Here is a 24,229-nt window from a genome sequence, read left to right as displayed (position 1 = left end):
AGATTGGAGCCAAGGGTATTTTTATTTTGTAAATTTGGGGACAGAGCCCAATTGGGGGTTTTTCAGGGGGGCTGGGAACAGAGTCCAGCACAAAACCTGTCTGTTTAAGTTGATGTACAACTTTAGCCTTCCTCCTGTTTTTCTGGCAACCAAAGGCAAAGCAAACAAACCACCAAGCTATGTGTGCTGGAGTTTTTTAAACCCAGCCGGTACATGAATAGTCTATCCTGTTCCCCGGTGGGTAGGAGGTGAGGAGGTGGGAAAGACACCTCTCCCCCCCCCCCCATGAAGGAGAAGCTTCCCCACCCTAGGAAGAGACAGGAAGGGACAGATCTTGCCAGGCTGGCAACCTTCCCTGGCATCATGTGCCTGAGCTTGGATTCTTTTTTTAAAGCGATCTCTCCTGGGCAGGGTTAAGAGGCAAATCCTGTTTATTTCAGGAGGTTGGTGGCTTATGCAGCATGCTGGGGATGCAAAGTGATTAGAGATATAAATTATCTTATGCTGAAGAGGGCCAGGAGTGCCAGGCAAGGGAGCAGAGGAACCGTCTATGCCTGGGTCTCGTTCTCACACAAGAGACCTAACACTCCATCATTTAGCCCACCTTTTCAACAGATGCAACATTATGAGGGGACAAAAATGGCAGTGATCAAGGTGACTTTGCATGGATTTAGCCACCTCTGAATACTACTTAGAACAGCAAAGTTTTTCAGCTTTCCTCCCCATTCCACTCTCCCCTCTCGCCCCCCGAACACACACTTGGAGGTAGGGATCAGGATTCACAGAATTATGTCATAAACATGCATACCAAATTTCACTGAAATACCTCACGCTCAAGGGAGAGTATGGTTTACATATTTCCTGGCTCCTCTGAAAATGAGTAAGGCGTTAAGCTGGCTGTAGTTCAAACTTATATGGGGGGGGGGTCCTAAGCGCCTGCTTTCAGTGCAATGTCTCATTCTTCCAAGTATTTATTGCTCTGTGGTGGGTTCTGAATCTTTCCTGGCCCCTTTGGAAACAGCTGCAGCAAACTTCAATTCTGCAACAGGGTCCCGAATGTTCGCACTGGTTCAGAGCACAATCTTATGCCTGCTTCCACAGAAATTAAGTCTCATTTTGTCCAATGGGGCTTACACACTAAAAAGTGCATTTAGGATTGCTGCCTGAATCTTTCTGGTATATAGCACAGTGCATTATATTCAATGTGTTCTACCTAGCTTTTGAGGGGAAAAGACAGGCTCTGAGGTGGCATTTGAACTTGAAGCACAGAATTGTGTTCTGAGCACATATACTAAATTCCGTTCAGATATCTCAATGATCAAAAGGGTTCTCATGTTATGAACAAATGAAATGCTGAATGGGCTATTTAAACCAAAGGCCTCCCTTGCATGAAGTACAGAAGAGGGCAGACAAAGTGACCAGGAGAGACTGGAGCACCTTCTTCAAGGAAAGCCTGAAGCATCAGACATTTTTTAGTTTAGAATGGGAGGGATGCATGATTGAGGTTTGTAAAAACATGGATGCTGTTGGGGGTGGGGAGTGCTATATTTATCTCCCTCTCTCAGGTTCACCAAATGAGAGGAAGGGGCAATTAGAATCTTAGAAGGGAACTTTGGGGTCATTGGGTCTTCTTAACCCCTTGCTCACTGCCGGCTCTGCAGTGCAGGATGCAACAACAGCATCCCTGGCAAGATGTAGTGTAGACCCTCCAAGTGTCCCTATTTTCCAGGGACATCCCTGATTTAGAGATGCTGTCCTGGTTTCTGATTTCATCCCGAGATATCCTGCTTTTCCTTAGGATGTCCCTATTTTCATTGGAGAAACATTGGACGGTATGGAGTTATCCAAACCCCAAGCCATCTGAAGGCAATCCTTTAAAGGGAAGTTTTTAAAAATATTTAATGTTTTATGGTGTTTTTATATATGTTGGAAGCCACCCAGAGAGGCTGGGACAACCCAGTCAGATGGGTGGGGTATAAATAGTAAAATTATCATTATGGAATGTGACGTCCCTATTTTAATCGGAGAAATGTTGGAGGTTATGGTAGTGTGCTGACCTCTAATTTAGATAGCTTAACAAAAAGATTAGACACATTTAACAGATTTGCCAATCAGGAATATAGAAACACAGGAAGTTATCTTCTACTGACTCAGGCTCTTAGTCCATCAAAGATAAGTAATCAAATCAGTAATTGTGAATTTGTGTATGTGACAAAATGCAGATGCACACAATGCCATTCCATTTTGCACCAGGAAATGGAGGCAGAGAGAACAGGAATCCTGACTGCTGGCTTCTTCTGCTCTTACTTAGGTTGCCAGCTTTCGATTCCCTGCTACATTCTGGTACATGGCAGGCCAGGGAGAAGATGCTGGATCAGACCCAGGGACAGGCAGAGCCTGGCAGACACCAGCAGAGGCACAGCTAATAGTAAAAGCTTTTTGCTGGCAGATACCATGCTTTGATCTGAGTGTGGGATGAAGAAGGGAATGTGAGTGTGAAGGCAATCTCTAAAACATTCCTCAGCTAAGGTGTTGTGTGGCTATCACTCACCATGCACTCTGCTCCCTTAGGCACAAAAGAGTCAGGGCCTTTGAAAGTGCTCTGGGGTGCTGAGTTCATCAGCCTAGCTTGTGTGTGTGTGTGTTACAAGGCTGAACAATAAACAGCAAATATGATTGTGGATTCAAAGATTACATGAGAATGTTGCCGCTGATGCTACACTCCCCTGCCCCCAAACCTTTCCAGTGTTACTTGCAAAATGTGGGCTGTGAGCCCAAAATTCTGGCTTTTGTATTAAAATAACAATAGGCAACTGCCCCAGAAGCCACAAAGCCTGGTCAATTTTTTTGTTTTGCTCTGTTGGCAATCCTAGCACTTCTGTGATCCAATCCAAAGAAATTTATTTCTTCCTGTTTCAGGAAATGAAACCCAACAGGTCTCAGGGCCTGCAGTAGAGAAAAGAGGCAGCAATATGAACTCTAAAGCAGGGATAGGAGATGTAGTGCCTTCCAGACATTTTGGACTACAACTCCCACTGTCCCTTGACATCTGCCACGCTGCCTGCAGTGGGTGAGAGTTGTCATCTGACACATCTGGAGGGCACCATAATAAATAATAATAATAATATTTTTTTATTTATATCCCGCCCTCCCCAGCCGAAGCTGGGCTCAGGGCAGCTAACAACAATAAAATAAGACAACATTTTAAAATCATTTCATTAAAAAATTACTTCAAATCAAATTGATGGCAACCATTGGGTAGAGTTCTGTGAAGATTGCCAAAGGAGGGAGTCAGGCTGTGCCCTGGCCAAAGGCTTGGCAGAACAGCTCTGTCTTGCAGGCCCTGCGGAAAGATGTCAAGTCCCGCAGGGCCCTAATCTCTTGTGGCAGAGCATTCCACCAGATCGGAGCCACAGCCGAAAAAGCCCTGGCTCTGGTTGGCTTCCCCTGCCCTAAAGGGCAGTCTTGACCAGTCCTATTGCAGGACTCAGTTTGAACCAGGTCCAAGAACCTCCTTTCAGTGCCAGAACACAGACTTGGAGCACAGAGCACCTTTGAGCGCATGCACAGGGCATTCATTATGACAAGCAGTCTTGGCACAGCTGGAATGATGGGTCTAGGTCAGTCATTTGAGGAAGGGTTAAGCCCCAGCGCCTGGCATTTTAGAAGTTAAGCACTCCCTAATTTCCAAGAATCCAAGGTCCCCTTGTACTAAAGAAGTGGTGGGAGAAACCTGTGGCCTTCCAGGAGTGGTTGGATCAATGGGGGTTGCAGTCCAGCAACATCTGCAAGGCCACAGTTTAGCCATCTCTGCATTAAAGGATAGTATTTTCTCTTGACCAAAAGGGAGCTGGTTTAGGAATTATCATGGGGCTTTGTGGTAGCCAAGCCAAGTTATGGTTGCTTGCAGATGATCCAAGACATGATGAAAGATCAGGCATGACTGCTGAAGGAAATTGGTGAGGTGAATGCAGGAGTATAAAAGAGTCCTATGCTGAATCAGATCAATGGCTTCTCTAGCTCATCATCCTGTTTTCCTATGAGAAGTATGGAAGCAGGACATGAAGGCAATAGTCCTCTCCCACTGTCATTCCCCAGGGACTGCTGTTCAGAAGCATCTCATCTTTTGGCCATCTGCCACAGATGCTTTAGTTGAGATTCCTGCGTTGCAGGAGGCTGGACTAGATGATCCTTGGGGTCCCTTCCAACTCTACGATTCTATGATTCTATGACCTTGGAGGGTAGAATGTAGCCTTCAGAGGTCACATGAGTCCTGAAACCCTGCAAATAATGGAGCCACTGGAGAGCTAGCAGGTGAGGAGGGAGGGGTTGTATGGCTTGGAGGGAGAAATAGGGCTCACTGGTGCTTACCCTGGACCCAGAATATTGTGTCCCCCTCCCTCCATTACAATACAGTACAAATACAACATTCACGTCAAATATATGCATACCATTCATTAAGGCATAGGGAAACTTCCATATAAACTAACACCCAATTTTTAGTTGTTCATGAAAATCAGTAAAGGAGTCTCATCATGTCTCCTTCTTGCCAATGCAAAGAGCAAATGCATGCATTTAGTTTATTTTGCCATTTTGGCTGCTCTCCATATTTTGGTTAGCTGCTGCTTGAAGGCTGGAGACCTGGGGCAGGACAGACCAATTGTTTGCATTCTCACAGCAGTCAAAAAGTTCCAAACCATGATGATGGCGCACTCTAGGAGTTCAGGCTTGTTAGCCTAAGTCTAGTGGCCCAAACGACAAGTAATGGCTCCACAGGCACAGGGAGCCCTTGAGCCTTTTTCAAAGCTTGGGTTTAGGTCTAAAATACGTGGAGTGAAACTGATAAAAAAGGCAAGTACAAAGTCCAGAGGCAAAATCCTGTTGCAACAAAAACAACAAAACAGCCTTGTGGTGCCCTAAACACGTTTGTTGTGAAATAAGCATTCATGGGCCATAGTCCACAAGGGAGCATCTGACGGAGGCTCTAGCCTATAAAATATTATAAAACAATAACCTTGTGAAGCACGTAATTCCCTCCATCAGGTGTAGGGAACCTTTGGCCCTCCAGATGTTGCTGAATAACCACTCCCAGCAGCCCCAGTAAGAACGGCCAGTGCTGGATTTTGGGTGGTGTGGGTGGCTCCGCTGCACAGGGTGCCGAGCTAAGGGGGTGCAAAATTGAGAAGATCCATCCTTGAAAAGATTCAAGGCCACCAACTTTTGGCCTTGTTCAGGGTAAGGTAAAGGGAACCCTGACTAAAGGTCCAGTCGTGGACGACTCTGGGGTTGAGACACTCATCTCGCTTTACTGGCCGAGGGAGCCGGCGTACAGCTTCCGGGTCATGTGGCCAGCATGACTAAGCCTCTTCTGGCGAACCAGAGCAGCGCACGGAAACACTGTTTACCTTCCCGCCAGAGCGGTCCCTATTTATCAACTTGCACTTTGACGTGCTTCCGAACTGCTAGGTTGGCAGGAGCAGGGACCGAGCAATGGGAGCTCACCCCGTCACGGGGATTTGAACCGCCAACCTTCTGATTAGCAAGTCCTAAGCTCTGTGGTTTAACCCACAGCGCCACCCGCGTCAGGGTTCCATACTGTACTACCAAAGATGACCAAAGTCTGCCCCTGAGTGACCTGTGGTGGTTAGGGGTTGTGGTTCAACAACATCTGGAAGGACAATGATACTCCACATCTGTTCTATTCCACACATTTACTCAGAAGTTAATTTCACTGTGTTCACTGGGGGCTACTCTCCAACAAACAGAAGCAACATGTTCATTAGCAGACTGAAGCAGCTACCTCAGGAGATCGATGCAGGTTGACTGAGGAGTGTTGCCAAAGTGGTAGAAGGCAAGAGTTGTGTGCGCTACATCAGAACCAGCCTGTGTCTGCTAAGGTAGCTGACTCCCATTGCTTATAATGGAGGGCACTGATCCATTGTAATTGCTGAAGTACTGTGTCCAGTTCTGGGTACCACAATTTAAGAAGGATGTTGACAAGCTGGAAGGTGTGCAGAGGAGGCCAACCAAGAGGATCAAGGGACTGGAAACCAAGCCTTATGAGGAATAGTTGAAGGAGCTGGTATGTTAAACCTGAGAAAGAGGAGAGTGAGAAGAGATATGATAGCCATCTTCAAGTGTCTCAAGGCCTGTCACATGGAAGAGGGAACAAGCTTGCTTTCTCCTGCTCTGGAGACTAGGAATCAAACCAATGGCTTCAAGTTACAAGAATGGAGATTCCAACTAAATGTCAGAAAAAACTTTCTGACAGTAAGAGCTGTTAGACTCTCCTTCCTAGGAGGTTTTTAAGCAGAGCTTGGATGACCATCTGTCATGGATGCTTCAGCTGAGATTCCTGCATTGCAGGGCGTTGGACTAGATGACCCTCGGGATCCCTTCCAACTCTACACAGTTCGATAATTCTAAGATTCAACTTCCAGCCTAGTCGACTTCTGTATGTGGGATTGCGAGGTGGAGAGAAGGGGAAATATTTTTTTTCTTTCACCTTAGACAGCTAAATGCCTTGGGCCAGCCAATAACTCTATTTAGGCTGGCAGCCAAAGTCGTTTAAGGTGTCCCATGACTCTGCTGCTTCTCATGTGCAAAGGGCCTTGAATCGCTGAGTGACTACAAGCCCTCCTGGCACATTTGAGTCTGCAGCACGGGATATTTGTGGGGGAGGGCACGCACAAAGAGTTGAGGTGAAGAGGGGTTTTTGCTTCATTTAAAGGAGACTTTGCCAATCTCCAGATATTTTAGACTAGGGTGGTCCAATGTGTGGCCCGAGGGCCACGTGTAGCCCTTGAGGCCTTTTTTGGTGCCCCTCAGCAACATTTGACACCCCCCTCACTCCTCGTGCTGCCTTCCCAAAGCCCAGTGCTTTGGGAAGGAGTTGTGGGGCTCTAGGACCCTGCTGAAGTATTGCTGGGGCCCACTTGGAAGGAAGAGCCGGACCTCTCTCTTTTAGACTAAAACTACCCTCGATCCCAGGCTGATGGGAGTTGTAGTCCAAAACATCTGGAGGGCACAGTTCAGACAGAGTACAGAAGTATCCAGGTGAAATTTAACATTTCCTTATTGCCATTTAATCACCAACGAAGCGACTCCCCACCGCCCAGCTCCAATGGGATGTGGGAAGATAGATGCACAAGGCGGATGGGAGCAGGTTTTGAAATTATCCGGCGCACATTACAGGATTATTTACAACAATGAGCAGAAGGCGGCATAATTCAGAGGTTTGATCCGTAACTGCTAGGGAAGGCAACCACATCAAAGAGAAGAGAGTCTTGCGTTAAAGCTCAGCTAGGAAAGTGCCGCGCGGGGGGGGGGGGGGACTCGCGGGAGGGGAGCGTGTGCTGTCACAGACTAACAGGCTGCGATCCTAAGCCTGCTAAACAACCAAGTACTACGTCCACTTTTATTCAAGGAGGCGGAATCGGCCAGCGAGGCCGGCGCCGCAAGGGACGAGGCGCCAAGCCTGAACTCCCCGGCTCCGGGCGCGTGTGAGGAAGAGTATTGGGAGGGGAGCGCCGCGAGGCCGAGCGGATGTTGCGGCTGATTTCTTGGGGGACATTTACAGCTGGATGGGTCCCAGCAGGCAGATTCAGCGCCCCAAAGGCGACGGGCTGCTGCTGCCTCTCCCTCCAGACGCAGGTCGCCTCGCGGAACCCTCTCCCTTCGGAGCGGGAGGCGAAGACTCCGGATGGATCCGGGGGCGCGGCTACAGCCTCCTGCGCGCAGGTGCAACGGGGGTGGGCTGGGGGGGAGCAGCTCTTCCTCCGGGCAGAGGAGGACAGACCCCCCCAACTCCCACCGGCTCAGCGAGCGGCTGCCCGTCTCTCCCTCCTGGCGGCCGGCGAGGCTGGAGCGGCGCGCGGAGGAGGCGGGAGGAGGAGCCGGCGGGGGGGCGGGGAGGAGGGGTCCTGACGGGGCGTGACGTCACGCGCGCTCCCTCCAGCTGCCTTCGAGGGAGGCGAGGGAGCGGCGGCGGCGGCAGCAGAAGCGCAAAGGGAGCCGAGGCGGACGGGCGCGCAGCAGAAGGGAAGGGCTGACCGACCCCGCTCCGCCCGCGGCCCCGCTGAGCCTCCGGGCCGGCCACTGCGGGGGTGTCCCCCGCTCGGCTGCCCTCGCCGACCTTCGCCCTCCAGCAACTCCCTTCCCGCGTCCACTGAACACATGAGGTTTTTCAGGTTGACCTTCAAGTGCTTCGTGGATTGTTTCTGAGTCCCCCGGACTCGCCCCCCGCGCTCCCCCCGCCGAGCCCCGACCCAGCGAGACCCCCCTCTCTGCCGGCGCCGCCGAGACCCCCCACGCGCCCGCCCGCCCGCCCGCCTTCCTCGGAGCATCGCCCGATTCGCCTGGAGGGGGGCGGCAGGGACTCGGGGTCCCCCCCCGGCGCCATGGCCAAAGGGGCTTCGTCGGACAGCAGCGGCTGCGGCGGCATCTACAGCGTCTCGGTGGAGCAGCAGGACAAAAAGGCCGCCATGTGCCCGGGAGTCCCCGCTGCGGGCAAAGGGGAGGCCGCGGACCCTCCTGGGCCGAGCGTGGCCCTGCCGCCCCCCGAGAGGGAGACGTGGACCCGGCAGATGGATTTTATCATGTCCTGCGTGGGCTTCGCCGTGGGGCTGGGCAACGTGTGGCGCTTCCCGTACCTGTGCTACAAGAACGGGGGAGGTGAGCAGCTGCGGGCACGTGCCGGGGGGCGGGGTGCAACGGGGGGGGTCCCGTCGGAAGGGCGCCCACCGGGGGGGGGGCGGGTGCTGCCGCTTAGGGGCGAGCGAGCAATTCCTCAGCAGGCGGGGATCGGGCTCCGAGAGGCGAACCTCTAGCCGGGGAATCTGGACAGGGGAGCTTTTTGCAAAAGGCGAGAGGCAGCCCCCCCCCTCCCCGTAGAAGTAGGTCCGAGATCCAAGGTAGTCCAGCAGTGGGGAGCGTCGACAGGCGTCCAGCCTGGAAACGGAGACCGGGATCTCCAGGCGTCCCTTGCTATTCCCTGAACAAAAGGGCTGCTGTGTTCCATTCACGGACTCACGGCGGCAAGAGCAAAAAAGGAAAAAGAGATAACTTGGGATTCATTGGGAGAAGAGAGAGAGGGCCCCTTTCCTACAAAAAGGAGGCTGCAGGGTTGAATTAGGGCACCTCTGCTTTTGGCCCCAGACGCCGTTTCAAAAGTCCAGGCACACGTGTAAAGAACATGTCTCTTGGCACGTCTAGAATGTCTTTCCCTTCCTAATGAATGACCACAGCCAACCTTCGGGCATCTGGGATCAAGCTCCTGGGTGACTACAGTGCTTGGGTAATCTTCAGCTCCAGAAGGACCTCACATGTTAGAACTGAAGCACCCTCCCTCGAAAAATGAGTCATGGCGTCACTTGACATAAGGAATCTTGCCAGGTTGTAGTTCTGGAGGCAACAGATAGAATCCGGAGGTGAGATGCTGGGAGGGAAGATCAGAGGGTGGGGGTCCTGGTTATTGACCAGAGGTGCCCATTTGAATAAAATATTTTTGGGTGGGGCAGGTGTAAGCCCTGCCCTGTCACCCTTAGTAGCCTCCAGTGTCCAGTCACTCGCCTTCCTTCACAGTCGGGCTACTTCAGCCTACAATTGTGGACCAAACTAGGGAAGTGAGGGGGGCACCTTGACCATCCCCCTGCCTGCTGATTTATGTGGAAAATCCTGCCTCCCCTCCCTCATTATTATTGCAAAGTGGTTTTTTCCTCTCAGGTAAATTTTGAAAGTGGACTTGAGCCTAGTTAGTTGCAGGGGGACCCGGCATTTGTTTAAGGGAGAGTTTTGTATACATATGAGAGATTAGGCACCCCATTCTCCTGTCCCCATTGGCAAATGTGGCAGGGAACACATCTTCACTGAGGTAATGTCTAGCTTGATGCTTTGTATGTGAGGGAGCACACAGGTGGGGGGAGATATTTTATTTTTCAGTCTATCCCATTTAGATCTTCTCTTTTCTCCAAGGAGGTGGCACACATGGTTGCCCCCCTGCCCGATTTTAGCCCCACTACAACACTGTCAGGGAGGTTAGGCTGAGAGGGAGCGACAGGCTCAAGGTCACCCAAAGAGTTCTGTGGCTGAGTGAGGATTTGAACCCCTCAGGTCCTTGCCATCTGATGCTCTAAGCACTGCCTCCTTCGGGTTCTCTCAAAACAAGTGGGCCTGTTGTTTCTTAGTTTCCGTGGGGCCCAAATGTCCTCTTGAGGCAACCCATGTCTCAGTAAGTAATAAAATAACATAAACGTGAAGCAAATGTCCCCTGGCATCAGCCAAGGGTGTACTGGGCGCAGTGACTGCTGCCTGAATCTGCAGAGAACCTGAACAGACAAGAGCTCTTGGGCAGATCTGCTTGCACTCATTAAATCTCAATAGAGCACCAGACCGTTAAGGTCAAGGATGACACATCAGGCCACCGTCAGCACCAACCGCCTCACGATTGGTCCATTTTTAACTGATGAAGCAGGGAATGGATGTGGAGGAGGAAGTCAATGGGAAGCAAGGATCAATTTGTTTCCACACAGGTGTGTTTAATTGGCACAACATGGTTCAGGAAGCAAGTGTTGTCAAACTACAATGGAAGGACAAATCTGCCAGGGAGAGATGGGAAAGAGGCTAGCGGGTGGGCACTGCCAGGGCGTTTTAGATAAGCTCCAGGACCTGTTTCCAAAACATGAAACACAGGAAGGTCCGGAGTATGCTCTGTACATGCTCAGATGAAAGCCCCACATCCTAAAGGTTGCCACAGCCAGCTCCCATACACCTTGGCTTACATGCCAGAGGTCACAGATTTTCAGGCCAGCCTGCTTTCTTTCCTGATGCCTATCAGTTTAAAAATTAATTGAAAAGAAAGAAAAGAAATTAAGTGTAGGGGCTGCTGGTGGTGGGGATCAATCCAGCCTGGAGGTCTGAATCTCACCATGCCATTGGCACATGACCTCAGCATTGCTCCATTCCTGATCAAGTGTCATGTGACTATAGGGCATGATGCCAAGTCTGGCATCTCATTCACCCCCAGGCTGGGTTTTTCCCCCTCTCATTGCCTTTTGAAAGCAAGGAAACAAAAACAGAAAGTCAGAAGTTATTCTGCAAGGGAAAGCATTCGGCCGGGGAGAAAATGGGGTGATGAAATCACAGCTTGGGTGATGTGACATGTATCAAGTCACACACACACACAAGCCAGTTGCTCCCTGGTAAAATGACCTGGCCCAGCTGACAGGTCTGCATAGATGTCCCCCTACCAAGTGCTCTCTGTGATGGGTGTGCCTTTGTCCTGGGCTTGGACAGGGCAGACCCGGAATCAAACCTCACTCAAGTTGTGAAGCTCACCTGGTAACTTTAGGCCTAGTCACTATTTCTTGGCCTAATCTACCTCACAGAATTGTGAAGGTTGTGGTTGTGGAGAAGTGGGGTAACTCTGCTCTTTGGAGGAAGAGTGGGGTAAAAAAATACATAAAATAAATTCAGTGCAGATAAATTAGCTCTGGAAGCCCAATGCAAGTGTGTTGTCAGCTTAGCTAGCATAGTGCCAGGGTACTACTAACAAGATTGCCTGCAAACCACATGTCAGCTGCTCCTCCCTCCAGTGGTCTTACTCTTGCATTTTGCTTCCTGCATTAACTGAGGACTAAGGTAAAGGTAAAGGGACCCCTGACCGTTAGGTCCAGTCGTGGATGACTTTGGGGTTGTGGCACTCATCTCGATTTATCCTGGGTCATGTGGCCAGCATGACTAAGCGGCTTCTGGCGAACCAGAGCAGCGCAAGGAAACGCCGTTTACCTTCCCACCAGAGCAGTACCTATTTATCTACTTGCATTTTGACGTGCTTTCGAACTGCTAGGTGGGCAGGAGCAGGGACAAAGCAATGGGAGCTCACCCCGTCAAGGGGATTTGAACTGCTGACCGTCTGATCAGCAAGCCCTAGGCTCTGTGGTTTAACCCACAGCACCACCCGCGTCCCTTAACTGAGGACTAGACACTTCTGAATAAAATATTGCCATTTTTTATATTAAGGATGCTGTGTATGGTGGTGAGGGGGTGCAACTTATGCTTTGGCAGAAAGTCGGCTCTTCAAGTTGCGTCCCTGGACCCAGTCTATATCTATTACTTGCAGATGACGTATTTAGACAGAACCCACAGATGCCAACCCTTGTTTTCTCATATTAAAGAGAGAAACAAGGAGAAAAATTGCTCAGTCTCAGGTGAGAAGCAGCAGCATTGTGGTCTGCAGACACCTGCTACTGGAACTGGTTAATGAAACTGGAAAAGAAATGGATACAGCCCCAGATATGTTACCCAGGCACCTCTTAGGTGGAATGAATTATTTCCCCTTTCCACTGGAAAGATCTGGGATCTGTCCTTCCTAGATGTTTTGACACTACTTGTATATCTTGTTATGCTAATAGAGCCTCACTGAATGGAGTAACTGAGCTAACACCCAAGGGATTGCCAAAATCTTGAAATTGGCAAGTGGCCTAGAGATGGTGTGTGTTTGTATGTCTTTGTGTGAGAGAATGGCACATGACTTATTATGCCATTAGAGTGCAGGGTTCCGCTTTTATCCAGCTTCTGTCCCGGGTTCTGAGGAAAGGATTTTTTTTTTTTTTGGTCTGGCCAGCTAAAGAGAGGGGCATGGCAAAATCCACCCCCAGCGTAGGCAGTTCATCACTCTTGACTCTCAACCCTGACACAATAAAAGTTTAAACTGTTCTATTAACATTTTGAGGCTCATAGGAGCTCAGAGTCGGTGCGGGAGATGATTCAGGCAGTGCTGTGTGCCAGAGCGTTAAAGGGGTCAGGAAGGAAACTACATGGGAGTGTGATGCGGAGGTGAACAAAACATGGAGAAAGAATATTTTGGACTGATATGTATCATCAAAGTTGGCTGGGGTGGGCAGGCCAGGGCTAAAGTAGCACATAAGAGAGGCTGTCACTGGACAACCTTGCTGGCCTGGGATGACACCCCCCGCCCTGCTTGCTGGGTGCTTTCTAGGGAAAGTGGCAAGACGGGTGTTGGCTTGGGCTGAGACTGGGATAATCCACTGCCACCCCTCTGAGTGAGAGTGATGCAGGCATCCTCCCCTTTTTAATCTGCAGGCAGCTGACGGCAGCTTCATTTGTATAAAAGCCACAGAAGGGACATAGGGCGGCTTGAGTACTTCTGCAGGAGTCAGGGACACAAGCATGTTGCTCGGTGGCGTACAGGTGAATGTGTGAACTGCCTCAGCTGACAAACATGTGTTGCATCAAGAGGAGGTATGACAGGAAAGTTTTGTTTGCAGCATTGCATCTGTGTTGGCTCATTCACAGGCACAATCTTTTGCCTAATTTTTGGTCATCAAGCATTAAACAGACATGTTACCTTGAGGGCCAGGCTAGTTTTGCTAGCTAGTCTGCCACGAGGCCTTATTCCTCCAGAGGAAACTGCCAACTCCCTGGTTCTGTGTCCTCAATGGCAAAGAACCTCCCTCTCCAATGAGGTCAGCTGGGCCACCAGTCAACTGTGTGCTCAGGGCAAGAATGTGTTAAGATGTCACTGGTGTCTCTCATATGTGACTGCAAGTCTCCACAGAACGGGGATCTCTTCTGCTTCCAGGGATTCATTTTTCCATTTTGATCAGTTGCATCTCTCTGGCTCATGTTTTCTGGGTATGAAGTCCCCTGAGTCAGAACGAGGTCTATGGAATCCTTTTCAAATGGCAGCAAAAGTTCTCAGTTGTCCCCATGCAAATAGCCATTGTTTAGTGAAAATAATCAGTAGGTTGCATTTGTAGTTTCTTTCTCTAATTCCTGCCTTTAATGAGTCACTGATCTCATATATAAAGGCAGCACATGAGGCATGTTTATGCTACACATGTTTATTGCTATCATAAGTGTGTAATTGTCATGCCTTTCCTCGCAGAATCCTAGGAACTGTGCTGAGAATTCCATTGAGGTCCATGGGTTCCCAGAGTTCTTTGCAGAGAGGGAACTCCTGCTTAATACTACTGTCTGTAGTGTAGATAAACACTACATACATTACATTTTTAAAGGATGCTGAAGATTAAATTTGTCTAGAAGCTACATTCTCTGTCCTGGATGGCCAGATGCATGGGAGTTAACTACTGTTACTCTGTTGTGTGAAATACACACTTTGCATGTTCTCAGAGGCAGATTTTTCTTTTATTACTTCACATATCTCAGCAATTGATTCTGGCTTTGAAACCAAGATGAGTTAAATGAGAGACAATAGATTCTGAAGCAAACTGGGAGGCAGCTTGAACAGACACATGGGGCACAATCCTGCTTCTGCGCAGCGCCTGCTCGTTTTTCTGCCTCTCAGGACCCAAATGTTTTGGGCCTTGAAAAACAGATTCCAGGGAGGGTTGGTCCTGTATATCAGGACTAACTCTTGAAGAGATAGAAAACTATTGTCTTGAATGGATGTCTTCTGACTGCAGTTGAGACTTCACATGATTGAATGTATCTGCTCCACTTAAAACAACACCCTGCTATTGTTTTTTGCTTTTTTAAAACTGGTATGTCAGGGAGAAGGTGAGGCTAGATTTGCTTCCCCCTGGCATGCTAATTTTCTCTGTGCAGATATTTATTTATTTGCGGAGCATTATTCAGTCATGTGAGCTTACGTATACCTACACTAAGAAATGGGTTTACCCCCTCAGTGAGCATTAGGTGCACACACAGAATGAGGCATATCTTACTCAATTACATACACTGCCAGAGCCAGGCTCCTTCCACCCTATGAGCGCATGTATGCACAGACGAGTGTTTGCAGTCCCTGGACCACAGATGCCCTTTCAAGCATACAGTGATGAATGGGTTCGCTGACCACTGCCCTGCTAATCCCCATGGGAAAGATCTTACATCTCCAAGATTATCCTCTTAGCCAGGGATTTGCAGGAAGAAGAGCAAGCCTTGGGCCTTCCCATAGCCCCGGGATCTGGGATATAAATAGCATCCCCCGGAGTGGTTCACACTGAGACCCACGTGCAGCGGGAAACACACAGGGCTGTCAGTCACAGCCACAGGGCTGGCCTGCCAAGTGCCTTAGTGATGGCAGGAAAGACGTGGGCTGCTTGGGGAAGGAAGGCTGAGAAGCAGAAGCAGCAGTAGACAGGCGGAACAGCACACTTTGAAGCCAACCCAAGCTAAGATGGAAGAGCTAGGAGGATAAAAGCTGCAGGGGGGAGAAACAGGAACGAGATATTCTGTAGTGGAACTATTCTCTTTGCCGCTCCCTAGCAGCTATCTCAGGAATCTGTTCCGCTGTATATTCTGCAGTCATTTGTACATACTGACTTTTGTGCTGCAAACAAAATATCTCTGAATGAAGCTGGAAGGTTATGTTGCAGTTAAAATGGGGGGAGGCAGTGGCATCAAGAAGCATTGGTTCAAGCTGGAATTCCATGGAATCGCAGAAAGCAACAGTTATTGGTTCTGGAAGCAAAGGTTCAGCTTCCTAAGAGTGGCAGTTTTATATATGTGCTTCTACTCCTTTATGACAGCAAACAATATGCTTCAGGGTGTGCTGGTGATGTCAGAAATCAAAAGGCTGAATAGGATTTCTAACGGTTTGCCTTCCAGTGTCGTCAGTTAGAAGGAGAACAAAATGTGCAAAAGCATGAGAAGTCATGCAAATTTCTGTACTTTATACATGGCACAGAAATAAGGTTTTTCAGCACAGAATTTGGGTTACCTTGCTACAGATTGTTATGATTATTTTAGTACACATAGGCCAGCCCATAGGTGGGGGGGGGGCTGGGATTGAAGGGGGCTGGGATTGAAGAATGAGGGAGCTGTTGCTTACTTTGTGCTGCTCACCTGGCCACAGGTGTTTTCCTCATCCCTTACCTTCTTATTGCCCTCATTGGCGGGATTCCCATCTTCTTCCTGGAAATTTCCTTGGGGCAGTTCATGAAGGCCGGGAGCATCAACGTATGGAACATCGCACCACTGTTCAAAGGTAAGAGAGTCCTTCCCCTGGAGCCTGACTTGCCTCTCCTCCTCCTCCCCCTCCCCACTTCAGATCTGGGGCTGGTTCACAACAGGTTCTTGTTGCAATGGAAGGTCTGGCACCTCAACCATTTTGGAGTGTATGCCTGTCTCCACCTCCACCTAATCCCCACCTCCTCCTGCCACCAAAGGGGCCTTTGGTGCCCCTTGCCCCACGCAGGCCTCTGGGGCTTACCTGGGAACAGCAGGGAACAACACTTAAGCAGTGCTATAAGCCACCATTTAGGCTGTAGCCAGCCTCTCTAACCAAGCCAGTTTTGCTGATCTGTATCTGGTTTTGAGCAGAGAGCCCCACCTATTATTATGTAAATTTCATTCATACATGATGCTCCATATATGAAGCAGAGGTGTGAATGTAGTCCCTCCAGTCTACATCAGATGAGTGGGGGAGTGAGGTCAGGAACTGACAGTCATCTATGTTAGCAGGTGGCAGGAAAATAAGAAAGCAAGATGGAGTGTCCTAAAGTAATAAAAAATAATAAAAAGGAAGAGGCTGCAGGGAGACTTCATGATTCTTCAGCAGCTCACAGTGTTGAATTGCCTGCAGGAATCATATTAAGAATCTTGGCTTTCATTAAAAAAGAAAAGTTTCTAGCCCTTATGGCTGTGAAGGTCTATTGAAATCTCAGAAGCCAGAGAGGTGGCCGAATAAGATGCCCACCTTATTCTGGAGATGGGGCTTCAGTCCTTCCCTTGTTCCCCAGTCCTTCCCAGAAGAAGCAGAAACAGAATAAACTGTTGTGCTTAATTTGCACAATCTATACAAGTTGCAGAATCCAAGTTTTCACGGTGCATGCACACCACCCAGTTAAACGTACACCACCCAGTACGATTGCAGGAGGCAGGCGTGGCACTGATGCTTTTGAGCCGCCTGAAGAAGTGGCACCTCATTGCCCCGGGCTCCTCTTTTCACGCAGCTCTTCTCTTCCACAGGACTGGGCTTTGCCTCGATGGTGATCGTCTTCTATTGCAACACCTACTACATCATGGTGCTTGCCTGGGGTTTCTATTACCTGGTGAAATCTTTTGCGGCCACCTTGCCCTGGGCGACCTGCGGGAACCCCTGGAACTCTGATGAATGTGTGGAGATCTTCCGGCATGAGGACTGCGCCAATGGCACAGCCACAGGCAACCTTACCTGTGACGAGCTCTCCGACAAGAGGTCGCCGGTCATCGAGTTTTGGGAGTGAGTGCTGGCATACACTGGCTAGTCTTTACTCCTGGGATGAACTGGGTTGGCTTGGGCAAAACCCACTGATCCAAAAAGACTGCCAAGCCCCCTCGCCTGCCACACCCTAGCCAGTGCTCACTTTTTCTCTCCCTGATTGCAGGAACAAGGTGCTGCGTCTGTCAGGAGGCCTGGAGCTCCCTGGTGAGATCAACTGGGAGGTGACCCTCTGTCTGCTAGCCTGCTGGGTCCTTGTCTACTTCTGTGTCTGGAAGGGTGTCAAGTCCACAGGAAAGGTAGGGGGCTTGGGGAGGTGGCACAACTCCAGGGGCAGGAGCAAGGGGAGAAACATGTAGGTCAACCGGGGTAGAGGTCATCCTGGACTCTTGGCAGGATAGGCAATTGTCCTCCTTTAGGAATAGCCAACATGGTGCCCCCCACAGATTTCTAGACTCCCTTCAGCCCCAGCCAGCATAGCCAGTGGTCAAGGGTGATGAGAGTTGCAGTCCAGCAGTGTCTGGAGGGCTCTGTTTTGCCCCCCAGTTTCTGTCCTGTGTGACAGACCTATCTGTCCAAAAGAGCCCCAGATCCACTACTTGAGGAGACCACCTCATATCATGTCAACTGCGGCTTCCTCTAGAGATGTCCTGCTCCCATAGCATAAGTTTGCATCTCTTCTGCCATTTGCCGATGGACTGAGACAGGAACAATTTTTGACAACAGCCGCAGCCAAACACTCCCTTCCTCTGTCTTGTCCTGATGGCAAAGATATACCTGGTTGGACAGCAGGGTAAACATTATCTAAATAAGTAAGCAAATAATAAATTTTGTGTGAGGAAAAGTTGGACGTTCCCACTCAAATGAATCACCTGAGGAATTTTGAAACCAGTTCCAATAAGATTATTAGGAATTCCTGGGGGATGGAATGTTCTTAGTCAAACAGTTTTGTGGATGTCGTTTCTGCTTCACACACAGAGATACTGTTTGACGTCTGCTAGGAGTCTGGGGCAGTTGAGACAGCTTTCTACACAATACGTTCTCCCACCACTTTCAGAGACAGTCAGTTGCTGGGAAGAGCTGCTGTGCTCAGCTCTTGCTTGCATGCTTCCCACAAGCATCTGGTTGGCCCCTGTGAACAGGATGCTGGACCAGATGGGCCTTTGGCCTGATCCTACAGGCCTCTTCTTATGTTCTTGAGATCTGGTACCTGGGCCAAAACAGAGGCCTCTTTATTTCACCTAAAGTGAGATTTTGATGCACAAGCACCTCAGGAAAGCAGAAAAGGGTTTTGACAAAGCTGGAAACCTTTCTCAGTGGGGCTCCATGCCTACACCCCTATCCCTGAGTTAGCACTTGTGTTTCGGAGAGTGGTCACGTGGAGCACAGGCCGGACATATGAAAACTGCTTTATAGTGAGTCCCACCATTAGGCTGTCTAGCCTGAGTAGCAGCTGCTTTCCCACACCTCAAGGGAGAAAAATGACATTGTGGCTGCCTATGTCAGGCTTTCCTTTCTTAGCCCTGCCACCTGAGACCCTCTTAAAAAGGGAAATGCCAGGGATTGAATTTGGGACATATGTATTTGGAATCCCTTTGCTCTGCTGATGACCTATGGCCCCATTCCTTTCTGTGCACAAAAAAGAAAATCACAGTTCTCCATTTGCCATGCGGTATGCATACACAATCTCTCTTTCTCTGTTGTGCGCATGCGCACACACGTTCCTCTCCTTCTCAGACACCCTGCGCCTGTTCCTCCTTTTCCTGTGCATGGCCAGTGCGTTTGAAATCCCACCCGTCAGCAAGTTCCATGCCTGAGAGAGCCTGACATTTTTCACCAGACGGCAGCTGGAGGTGGGGGCAGCCGCCTTGAGGCCTCGGCGAGACAGGCACACATGTGGCTTGGCCTCCCACAGTAGGCCACTGTTGTGCACACAAGGCCTGGCTGAGGAGAGACCTTGGCAGCTGCCTGCCCACATGCTCTCCCCAGTAGTAGGGGACAACGAGAAGTCCCCAGAGATCCAGAGGAAGGGTGGGAGTGAAGGGGAAGCATTCAGAGTTAGGCCTTTATGTTTCTAAGAATGCCAGTCTGAAGAAAGTTGTTAAGGGGTGATGCCAAAGCAGCTTTGCAGTGGAGAAAGTGTTGATCACCCACAGGCTTAGTAAATTCCCATCAGAAGGAAGCAAGATGAAAGCCAGCTCCGTGTGTGTGTGTGTGTGTGTCCATATCCATTTCTATCCTGCAACAAAGAATGCTTTGTAATCCTGATTGCATTGAGCATCTCAGCAGAGCAAACGTCTGGGGTCATGAGTGCTTAGGACTGCCAAGTCAGTGATTCAGGAGAATACATCTGTGGCTTGAAATTCCCGAAAGCAGCAGGAGATGAATCATATGTGTCTGTCCCCCCACCCCACCTCCACCCAGAGCCGTAACTAGGTCTTGCACCCCGGCAGCCCCGGCAGAACCATCCAGATTGCACCCCCTAGCCATGGATAAATTAGCTCTCCTTTCCACCTCTCCTCCAACCCGCCCCCCATCCATCCATTCAATTCAATTCACCCTCTATTTAAAATAATTTATTAAGAGGCAATAACCAAAATAATAATAATAATAATAATAATAATAATAATAATAATAATAATAATAATATGTTATGTGGTCTCGACGGCCACCCCCAGTCACCAGTCTAGCTGCCGCATTCTGGATTAGTTGTAGTTTCCGGGTCACCTTCAAAGGTAGCCCCACGTAGAGTGCATTGCAGTAGTCCAAGCGGGAGATAACTAGAGCATGCACCACTCTGGTGAGACAGTCTGTGAGCAGGTAGGGTCTCAGCCTGCATACCAGGTGGAGTTGGTAGACAGCTGCCCTGGATACAGAATTGACCTGCACCTCCATGGACAGCTGTGAGTCCAAAATGACTCCCAGGCTGCGCACCTGGTCCTTCAGGGGCACAGTTAACCCATTCAGGACCAGGGAGTCCTCCACACCAGCCCGCCCCCTGTCCCCCAAAAACAGTACTTCCGTCTTGTCAGGATTCAACCTCAATCCATTAGCCGCCATCCATCCTCCAACCGCCTTCAGGCACTCACACAGGACCTTCACCGCCTTCACTGGTTCTGATTTGAAAGAGAGGTAGAGCTGGATATCATCTGCATATTGATGGACACCCAGTCCAAACCCCCTGATGATCTCTCCCAGCGGCTTCATATAGATGTTAAAAAGCATGGGGGAGAGGACGGAACCCTGAAGCACCCCACAAGTGAGGGCCCAGGGGTCTGAACACTCATCCCCCACCACCACTTTCTGAACACGGCCCAGGAGGAAGGAGCGAAACCACTGTATAACAGTGCCAATATTTATATTTATGGACATATTTTTAGCCGACTTTGCGGGGGAACCCCATCACCTGCACCCCTGGCGGGGCCCCAGCTATTGCCCTGCCTCCACCTCCCCCCTGCCTGCTATAACAGGCACAACTCCATCTGTGTTATGCAGCAGGTGTGGGGAAGGGGAAGCCTGATGGTGACTGTGGAAGGCAGGGGAGTGGGGGGCAGGAGAGCCATAGCTTCCTGGTCTCCCACAGTTTAGGGGTGCGTATGTGTGACACCTGGGCCTGGGCAATCCATATGTGTGGAGGTCTTCAGTCCAGGGCTGACACACAAGCTATTTTGCCACCTGAGGCAGAAGCACAGATGGTGAGCCATTCCCCACGTCACAGCACATACATAGATGCTGCATGCAAACTCTACGTTTAAAGCACACTCAAAGCACATCCTTTCCCTCAAAGAATTATGGGCATTGTAGTTTACAATGAAGTGTTTCAAAGGATTTGGGGCATCTTACCCAGTGGGGAAGCTTCACTGGCCACCTGACTCCATGTCACACTGCTGCTAAAAGTGCAGGAGGATGGCCAGTTTAAAAAGTAGCCACTGTAAAATGTCAATAATTTGTGCCCCTTGGCGATGTTGCTCCAAGGAGGTACTTAAGCTATTCCTTTGCCAAATAGCCAAAGCTTTTCCCAAGTCTTCTTGCACATGTTCCCCCCACCTCCTGCCCCATTGCCTTCCCAATACTGAGTAGAGAGCTGAAAAGCAAAGCCTTTTCTTTCCAGGCATAACACTCTCCTGCCCCTCATCTCCTTTTTCAACACAGATTGTCTACTTCACTGCTACATTCCCTTACGTGGTGCTCATTATACTGCTAATCCGAGGGGTGATGCTGCCTGGAGCTCAGGATGGGATAATCTACTATCTCAAACCCGACTGGTCCAAACTGGCCTCCCCTCAGGTAAGTGGGAAGCGCGGTTGTGAGGGCAGCAGTAGGGTTGCCAACTTGTTAACCAGCTTCTGTAACATTAAGAGCAACTTAGAATGCAGGAAGCAGCACAGAAGTGGGCAAGACCCTTCATCCCCAGTCAGCATGGCCAATGGTGGGGGAGGATGGTGTTGAAATCCAGCAACATTTAGAGGGCCTCAGGTTCCTCAACCCTGAACGCACCACAAGCGCAGCACCACAAAACAGAAAACAAGCAAAAGTCCAGCAGGTGCAGGAGATAAATGTATGGGCGCCAGTTATACAAATCCCAATTCATTGCAACCAGTGATCCCAGTTCGTTGCGTTAGGCAACTTACTCCAAAAGTAGCCACTAACCTACAGAGGGCTGCAGCTGTAACTGAAGTATTTTACAACATAAATGCAAATGTATTGCCTATCAGGTAATACAGATCAAGCTGCTGTTAAGGGCACAAGAGCCATGGCTGGTTGAAAAGTTGGCAACTCTCTTGAGAAGGGGTTGGAGCCAGGACTCCTGGGCTCTTCCCTGTCATACCTCAATCTCTCTCTCTCTCTTTCTTTTTCTCTCCCAGGTGTGGATCGATGCTGGGACCCAAATCTTTTTCTCGTATGCCATAGGACTGGGGGCACTCACTGCCCTGGGCAGCTATAACCGGTTCAACAACAATTGCTATAAGTGAGAGCCCATTTCCTATGCAACCAGGCAGGGCATAGGAAAAATATGCTATGCCCTGTAGGGTTGCCATCATTTCCCCACCTCTGCTAGCTGGGCTCCTGTCCCTTTAACAGCTGCATGGCAGGTGGAAATTCAACAGACAAAACACATTATCTCCAGGCATGAAAAACCTGGACCGGTTCAATTGTGGATATCATAAATTCATAGCTGTTGCTTAGAGGACATAAATTCCAACACCCTGCTTGACACGGGATCAGCAAGGCCAGGTGCAATCCCAGCATCCTGACAGATGGCAATCTTACCTCTGCTTAAATCTGGGGTGGGGAACTTGTGGCCATGCTGGCTGGGGCTCATGGGAGTTGGAGACCAACAACGTCTGGAGGGCCACAGGGTCCCCCCCCCCCGGCTTAAAATCCTCCAGCAAAAGAACGTCACCCACACAACCTTCTCCATTGTTCAACAGCTTTGCCCCATAACAATGACTTGATGTGTAGGCAACTCATAAAAAATTATTTTTTCAGCCTTCAGCTGTAGCCAATCATAGCCTGATCTTCGTCTATTAGCAAGTTGTTTCTGTTTATCTCCATCCCACAAAATGTATCACCTGTTGATTTCTGCATCTCAAACAGGGAGTTTTGCAACATGCAAGAGACAGCCACACCAGGGCTGTTTCATTTGCTGGTTTTTCTGGCTAGTTTGGCAATGCTAGATGTCTACCCTACTTGACTGACTTGCCCAGTGTGCAGAACGACTTCCATCCAGTAATAAAAGAGCAATCACCCCGTAATAAAATAGTACATAATAATTTTGTGGCTGGTGAGCACTCTCCCTTTTCTCCTATGTAGAATGGAAGTTATTATGTATGATGGCATCAGGGCAGGGCAGGGAAATGATGTGTCATTTGACTACATCAGCGAGACGAAGAGCAGGGTTTAGTTGTCCGGGCAGCCCAGGACTTCCACACACACAGCCCAGGCTTGCGTTTCAGTGCTGCTAATGCAGTGATTTGACTTCACACCTGGAGGTCCACTCCGTTGTTTCTCGAGACAGATGGATGCCAACAACAACAATGTGTTCATCAAAGGAAAGCAATTATAAAATGTTATTTCTGTAAACTGAAATGGGACAAGATATTAGGCACAACCAAATTCTATGCAGGATCATCAAAACTCTTCAGAAGGCTTGACACAGTGGGGCGTTACTTGGTCGTGGTGCTGGAGGAGACTTGCTTGACAATGGAGGTGGGCAGTTGCCAGAGAGGGCAGGGCTCCTCTTTCTACACCAGACTTTGTCAACCAGGAGCCCTGCAGATATTTTCGACTAGCACTCCCATCAGTCTCAGCTAGCATGTACTGGCTGGGGCTGGCTTGGAGATGTAATTCAAACACACCTTTAACAGGTGTATAGAAGCAAATGACAAGCCTCACTGGAATTCCCTCTTCTATGCAACTATGAATGGTGCAGCAGGAGCAGCTCTGCCTTCATTTCTTTATAGCCATTCTACTGGCAGTCAGTTGCCACTGGCAACTGTTTTAAACTGCCCCTCCCCGCCAAAAAAATCCAAGATGGTTCTCTGAATCAATTTCATTTTGCCTAGGACTGATTATAGGGAACACTCACTGATTGCAATACTGGGTCTACTGAAAATGAAACAGTGCGGGAAATGTTCTCAATTGCAGATACCTTCCAAATCACCCACTGCTGCCAAACATTTCTGCTCCTGGAAGATTTCCAGCACAATCCCAGGTATGTGTCTACTCAGAAATCCCACTGGTTTTTTTGGAGCTTACTCCCAGGAAGCATTTGTAGGAGTGCACACTTACCTGGGAATAAGTCCCAATGAAGTCACTGGGACTTACTCCTGAGTAGACAGCGTAGAGGATCACAAAAGGAGACAGGGAAGCCACCAAACTGAATATTTTTGCTGTTCACCTGTATATAATCATTGCCTCATATGCACACATGCAAGCCTCACCAAATGCATTCAGGATACAACAACTAGGAGAAGCTGTAGGTCCTGTGACAGGTTTCTGGATGTTCGCTCAAGCCGAGCTCTGTGGGTGGGGAGCCCTTGTGGA

The 24,229-nt window shown here is 49.5% G+C and overlaps 1 protein-coding gene and 1 long non-coding RNA gene across 3 annotated transcripts in view; both read left to right on the top strand.

The window, feature by feature from the left end:
• Positions 1-8,328: 8,328 nt before the first annotated feature.
• The window catches only part of SLC6A8 (solute carrier family 6 member 8), a 36,725-nt gene continuing 20,824 nt past the window's right edge, over positions 8,329-24,229 (top strand). The window contains exons 1-6 of one of the 2 annotated variants that reach the window (XM_083719000.1): positions 8,329-8,673; positions 15,836-15,967; positions 16,951-17,203; positions 17,349-17,481; positions 21,335-21,469; positions 22,048-22,151. In XM_083719000.1, coding sequence (XP_083575126.1) covers positions 8,400-8,673; positions 15,836-15,967; positions 16,951-17,203; positions 17,349-17,481; positions 21,335-21,469; positions 22,048-22,151 — 1,031 coding nt within the window. In that variant the 5' untranslated portion in view covers positions 8,329-8,399. The remainder of the gene's footprint in view (positions 8,674-15,835; positions 15,968-16,950; positions 17,204-17,348; positions 17,482-21,334; positions 21,470-22,047; positions 22,152-24,229) is intronic. The other variant, XM_083719001.1, reaches the window with a different exon arrangement.
• On the top strand, positions 22,158-23,272 carry LOC310835317. Its single transcript, XR_014559545.1, has 2 exons — positions 22,158-22,542; positions 22,579-23,272. It is a non-coding gene; the product is annotated as an uncharacterized lncRNA (long non-coding RNA).

This window comes from Podarcis gaigeae (assembly GCF_964106915.1).
Source record: "Podarcis gaigeae genome assembly, chromosome: 17".
Lineage (NCBI taxonomy): Eukaryota > Metazoa > Chordata > Lepidosauria > Squamata > Lacertidae > Podarcis > Podarcis gaigeae.
Note: the sequence above shows the minus strand (reverse complement) of the source record. Positions and strands in the feature narration are given on the sequence as shown.